The sequence below is a fragment of the Bremia lactucae genome (assembly GCF_004359215.1).
Source record: "Bremia lactucae strain SF5 chromosome Unknown BlacSF5_NotPlaced_17_SHOA01000003.1_2250557bp, whole genome shotgun sequence".
In the NCBI taxonomy this organism is placed as follows: Eukaryota; Oomycota; class Peronosporomycetes; order Peronosporales; family Peronosporaceae; genus Bremia; species Bremia lactucae.
In genome coordinates, this window is record NW_027152029.1 from 1,082,124 (window position 1) to 1,089,082 (window position 6,959).

The 6,959-nt window shown below is 43.5% G+C and overlaps 1 protein-coding gene across 1 annotated transcript; it reads left to right on the plus strand.

Annotated features, from left to right (window-relative positions):
• Window positions 1-4,744: 4,744 nt before the first annotated feature.
• On the plus strand, window positions 4,745-4,936 carry CCR75_007734 (uncharacterized protein; the record flags this gene model as incomplete). The annotated part of the gene is made up of 1 exon (XM_067965792.1): window positions 4,745-4,936. One exon carries the CDS (start codon window positions 4,745-4,747, stop codon window positions 4,934-4,936), a length of 192 nt encoding a protein of 63 aa, XP_067822331.1.
• Window positions 4,937-6,959: the final 2,023 nt, after the last annotated feature.

The following is a 6,959-nucleotide window of genomic DNA, read 5'->3' on the forward strand; positions in this document are numbered from 1 at the left end:
ACACGTAAACGTTCGCTGGATAAGGAAGTTGAGTCTTGTCGGGTGTCAAATTAGACACCACGTCTTGTATAGAACTAATACAGGCTGGAAAATCTGGAGACGTGAATGCCCCGGTCTCTAAGAGGCGTATTGTCTCCTCTCCAAGACAGGAGGGACACGAAGCGTTTATACCTTTTCAAAGTGATACGAGTGAGCAATTACACACGCTTGTAAATGGTGTAACCGGTAACATTGACGGGTAGTTAGCCTTGCGGCAACCCCTTCGTTACATGCTCTTTTAGGGGTGGTCATTCGACAAACAATTGAGTTAAACTCATCGTCACTTCTCGACGAAGCTGTCCTGGATGACACAAAAGCTACACTTAGTGCGCGGAATGGGTCATCGATCCTTAAAGATCCTAAGGATCCATTTTATTCCTTGATAAAGGAATTTCAAGACGTAATATGTAATAATCAGCCGTCTGTTTAACCTACGGATAGAGGTGTTTGTCATAAAATTGACTTGGTTCCGGGAACCAAACACTGTGTCACAAGACAATGGCCTTTACCAAGGGAGAAGTGTGACGTCATTGACGATTTCTTCCGTGCTAAGCACGAGGCTGGAATGGTACGAGAGAACAAATCTCCTCATTCGACACCGTCATTTTGTGTCAAAAAGCCAAATGGTAAACTGCGCATTGTACATGCTTATAATAAGCTTACGTTGGCGATTGAGTTATCTCCGAAGTTAACTTCAGAAATGCTATCAGATCAAGTGTATAAGCGCTCCTACACTTGATCCACTGTTTACTAAGACATTAATGCTTCAATTTTCTCTTTAAAACTTCTTCTTAAAGGTACGTGGAAACGTTTGACCACATGATTCTGGAGACTTATCCCCACAGATTCTTGGGGACTTATTCCCTCAAGTCCCAACTGCCTCTAGCTGCGGTTGCGCTAACACAGCGAGATCCTCTACGATCGACTTTCTAGTCGATCAAAGACTTTTGCTCTGTCTCTTATAGACAGGATTTCAAAATTTCTTGGATATTGCTGTTTGAGCAAGCATCCTTGTTTCGAAACACTCAACTTATTCGAGTGGTCAAACTTTCAGCGCTGCCTGTGCTTGTGCTCAGCCGTCGGGATCTAACTCCACAGTGTGTTGGCCATTCACACTGAGGTCTTGTGCAGTCGTGCTAACGACCGAACCACAAGTGAGGCCATCGCACTCACTCGTAGGACATCCACACGCTTGTGGACGCTCCAAGACGTTGATCAGTTGGCCATCTAATGAACGAGAGACAGACATCGTCACGGCTTGCTGCTGCCATTTTATACATGGCTCGTACTCTCTGAGCCATAGTAATCCACGGATGACATTAAATTTGTCATCCAAATCTAGTTCGATGAAATCATTATCGTACTGTTTACCCTTTAACGTGTATTAGATATCAACTACACGTTCCCTTACCGTTACAGATGCGCCTGTTGCTAGGCGCCCTGTCATCCTCGTTAAAGAGGTATCGCGCTTAATAAATCTGAGTCAGAGATTTTCTAGCAATTGGCGTCTAACAAAATTATTAGACGCCCCACAGTCGTCTAGGGACTAAACTGGAAACTTATTAGACACTTCTATTTTCAGGGTGATAAGGTTAACCTCACCCCCTAGGGCAGTAGTTACACACAATGTTTGTGTGTGAGAAGCAACTTTCTTCAAAAACCTGCATATTCTTTTGACGTTGCTGGACTAGTAGGGCGCTCCGCACCTTCTGACCCCGACCATATTTTGACGATCCGCCTCGCCGTTGCGTATTCGCAACAGTGGCGGATTCACGTCCTCCGCTTTTCCTAGCGAGAGGTCGGTCTTTTCGCTAAGTGTTTTTAGGCACTGGCCGTGGGGACTACACTCATAGGCGTATTGGCCCGTCTTTTGACAACGATAATATTTTTGTAACGGTTAAAGAGCGAGGTTTCTCGCTCTCTATATACGAGAGGTCCATGGGTTCTGGTCCTCCATTATATTGTCGCCTCAGCGGACGATATGCACCCCCCGAGTAGTGACCGTTCCGCTACGGAGATCGCTTGGTCGAGCAACTAAATCAAGCGAGAACATGTGGGTCTTAACAGGTCCGTCTGCGAGACCTTTGATAGACATAGTTACCTGTGTTTGTTCATACTAATGATACAACCGACCAGATATCGTGTATTTTGGGCGTAAGCGTGAATGTCACGCTTGCCCTGCTTCAAAACCAGGAGCTCGGCTTGAGCCCTAAATTCAGGACGTGGTTGCTCAAAAATGTTCGTTTGAGCCGGGTCTTACAGAAAACATACGAAGCAAAGACTAATGAGTCGTGAAGCTTGAGCCCAAGGCCCAAGATTTCGCACGTTCGGCTAAGTTGGACATGCCAAATGTCACTTTCGTCGCATCATCACTGATACGGCGAGCTTTTATGGCGACGTCTAACTCGACGAATTATTTCAAAAGGGAATCGCTTTTGACTCCCTTAAACCTAAATATTTCGATCTTTAGGCCTTCGGTTCGACGCGGAACCGTCGGCTCATTAGCAGCATATAGATGCTGCTGTCTCAACAGTTCCAATCGTTGAGCACCCTGTTCTCTCAACACCTCCGCAAGTTGAGAGCCTTGCCGGTGAAGCAAGGCTACTTTCTCTCGGGCCGCGACGAGTTGGTGTTGTATGAACTCGGCTATGGCAGCATGCTGTTCATCTCATCCCAGAGCGTACAGCTTGGCGCCAACGGCTGACCCGCCACGACTGAACTCATTTGTTAGATCGCTCTCCATTTAATGTCACTCAAATGAGGAATCCCTTAACGCGTGGCGTGCTAAGTTCTTGATGGGTTGGAAGCTCCCTTCTTCTTCATCCAACATGTCCATGTTGGATGGAACGTGTGTAGGTCGTTTAACGGACTACGAAGTGCCACCAGTTGTAACAAGGCACCTTTCACTAGTACTGATAAGTACTAGTTAATTTTACACTGATTACAGTGTAGGTGAGGTGCCTCGAAACTTCAGGTACACAAGGATACGACATAAGGTTTCTAAGCTGCTAAGGGCTTAGCTACCAAAGGTGTTTAAAAAGATTAGAATTAGAGAAAAGCAAAACTGTATTAGTAAATATCTTATATTTACTACTGCAGTTATTATATAAATATCTAACCAAGTATGGCTCCTCCTTGCGCACCACACAATCGTGTCTTAAAGGGGTTGATTTGGACTTAAAATAACGGAACAATAAAGCTAATGTCTTATTCCCTGAGTGGTACCCACTGAAGCAGGGGTACCACAAGAAATTTTATTACGATGGCATACGCCATCGTCATCACCACGCACAGAAATATGTGCGGGTGACGGCACGGGAGACGGTACTGGCAATGAAGAATCATCCTCATAGTCGGAACCGAACATGATGTAGCGATTGCTACCAGCACGTCTACTCGTATGAGCCCCCTCATTTGAAGGCTCATATTCAGCCGCCTGACGATGGTCAGGCGACTATTCTGTTCTTCCCGAGTCGGCCATTTCTTCCGACTCGCATTTATAGTCGACCTCCAAAGAGGGATCACATTCACGTGGTGTATCGCCACGTGCGCCCACAACATTTAGAGTTGCGGGAGAAGATAATGCGTCGCCCGCGGCTGCACGAACCGCAGCCGAAGGTGCCGCACTATTCGCATACCACATGGACTTGTTACCCATGCGATCGAATTAAAAATGATGAATCTGACCAATCAACATCGTTTTCAATAAAGTGGTATTAAAGTAACCACTTTACGCAATGGCAGTCATAGTGATTGTCGTTTAAGGGAGGGGTGATGTAACGATGTGTATTGTTACATATATTTTACACTTAAAGGCTGTTAATTAATATATTATCTAAAAGGTAGATAACATTTGGAGAATATTACTTTACATGGTAATATTCTACAAGCCTATCCATTGGTAGATTTAGATTATTTTACATACTTTCTCCGCGGTCCAGTTAGCGCTGGACGCGCGCAAAGAGAAAGACAGATAAGACTTTTAGTACATGTTTTGTATTATAATAAAGTTAGTATTGAAGTAGATAGACGAGAAGAACTTAATTATATTCATACAGTTTTTAAGTGACCCTCTTTAAAGCAAGTGTTTTAAATAGAGTCTTCCTCTGCACGTGCTAGTGTACGTGAAGTGACGTGAGGCACCACTCGCACTGAGGCAGTGCGAAGTGGACTTGTACTGAAGTAGTACAAGTCGGCAGTGCCCCGTTACAGTCAATGCACCAAGCAACAAATTAAAATTTGCATTGGATATTCCAAAGTTACAATGGATATGCCTTGTAAGTATGACATCATGCGAATTTTGAGAGCTGGGGAGACACTTCAAATAAACCGAATTTATCTGCAGTGGCACCTGGATCCGCCGATTATCCCCTTGATCTTGGCTGAGGGTGACATCCATGTGCGAGTTTTTCTAGACTCAGTTGCTGCAAATGGAAGAAAACCTACATCACAGTAAAATGTCATAGCAGGAGAGATAATGCGGCTGTTAGATATCAATATGCTTGAACCCTCTATGAAAATCAGAACACGCGGCCGCCCTCTAAGTTCAAAAAAAGTCTTCGAACACTACAACACGGTGCGATCCTTCTAATTTCGAATATATTGAGCAGCCTAATTTCAACGAAAAGGCCAAACGTAATTGTGAAACATGTAGGCGATCTGGCCACCTTTCAGACGGAAGAAGGGCCCATTGTTTGGAAATCCTATGAAATTGCAATTAAAACCAAATGAGAAAGAATTTAATCAGAAAGAAGGTAAAGGTAAACACTTTGAGCGTGCAAAAGAAACCATGAGACAGGTAAGCCTGTTGCGACCTGGGGACGACGGAGATCAGTTTGATATGCTTCTCTTTGACTATTTGGCCGATTTGACAGATGTATCCACTGATGGAAATTGATGATATCGAGCGCTGAATGTCATCCTGTCAGCCTTGGCTATCCACAGAACTCATACATGCAAATGCGCAGTATCATCTACCAAGAGTTGACTGGAAGCAATAAGGAATTTATTAAGTAATGTGTAGAGAGGAATATGTCGAAATAATGGCTAATATTTTTCCAGACAACATTTAATTGGATGGATCAGGTGCAGCGCCTTTTAGATTTTGAATGTTGATGCCTAACCACGGTCTTTCGGCCACTACGCTCTTTTCCAAATCCGACGGATGTTCAACCAATCTACCGATGTTTGATATTGAACAATAATCCACCGATTGTACTCGGATATATAATAAGAAATCAATCCGTTGCGTTGAAGCTAAGACCTGCAGCACCAGTACTGTAAGTCAGTGCGTACTGGACAAAACTGTTGGAAGTCAATAAGGCCTCATATAGCACTAGGCTGTACGACGTAATAGATAAAGTGAGAATTAGAATTACTGAGCCTAGGCTCAACCTGTCTTACGCTAACCGATCCTATATTGCCAACCGCAGCTGCTCGGTGCTTCTCATCCCTGGCCGGAGACATAATCTTCAACAGAAACACCACAACCCTTAAGCTAAGGTCTGGCTATAGCTCTTTGAAATGAAAAACTGTCTTTAACTGCTTGCGCGCCGATCATTACATTTTACCAGGGAAGGTTTAGGAAAGAGAACATGTTTTCCTTCAATAGAAGGCCAGTGATACATTTGATTGGTGTTGACCTAATGCCATTCTTCCAATTCTTTTACTCACATCCGTCACATTCCTTTACAATGCATTTTCACCTCTGATATAAAATTTGTTAATTTTGCCATTCCATTTAAAAAAATGTACCTCGGCTTGTATTCATAACTATCTTGTCACTATTTGAATTCCTTCGCTTGCTGAATTGTAAAATTTTGTTCACTTAACCAGTTTCTCTGAAAGTCAGTATGAAATGCAGAAAAAAACAAGCGAAGTATACCAAGAGATGGAGGTGTTTGCGATGATTATTTTGCGGCAAATTTCATCAAAACGGGCTTAAATTGGTTTGTGGGCGATTTTCAAAAAGATCCAAAATGATTTCCGAAAGCACAGAAACTGAATTGATCAGAATGAAGTATAGTCACGTGGGGGGAGGAAATTAGCAACAGTGGGGGTGAGATTACCAATGCCCTAAAATTAGTATCATTTAATAATAGGATTGTTATTTTCTTGTGCTTGTTTCGTAGAAGGTAAAAAGGATCTGAATGTATTGAAGCATATCAACCTAGCTAACTCTTCTGTCCGTTACCATCGATCGCTTTCTGATAAGTCGTAAGAGTCGCTTTCCTTCTTCCAGGTTCGATTCGCCTTCTTCACAGATCGCTCCGCCTTCTCAGAGGATCGCGACCTTTCAACATGAACTGCGTCCTTTCAACAGGGATCCGCTTACTACCCCCCAGTTTTCGCTAACCAGCCCCCCCCCCAAATGCAGACCCCCTAAGCTTAAGTCGCGAGCTATGTTTTCCTGCATTTTAATAAACGAATTTTGACGGGCTGTACGTATATATGACAAAATGGCAAAGGCTTGCATATGGAAGCTGAAAACGGCAGAATCTTCGGTCGGCAATAGTATTTCTTGAGAACGAACGGGTTCTTAGCAGCTGATCGATGGACGAAATTGTCCTTTATGAGAAGATTCGGATGGAACGTTTACGTCCCAATCCTGGGAGTCTTTGAAGACAATTTTTTATATTAGGATTTTACCATATTCAAGGATGTATTCCCTGAATCCGTACCGTGCAACTTGCCTACGGATAAAGGTACTCGCACGAAATCAACCTGATACCAAGTTCGAAATATTGTTTCATGAAGCAATAGCCATTTCCTCGTGAGGAAGTATTAGCGATCGACAAATTCTTTATGCTTGGCAGCGGGCTATAGCTCTTTGACCTTGTGTGTGCGTAAAGCAACAGGAGGGTGGTGGATTGTGAATGCGCTCAATAAATTGGACGCTACAACGTTACTGGCTCAAACGC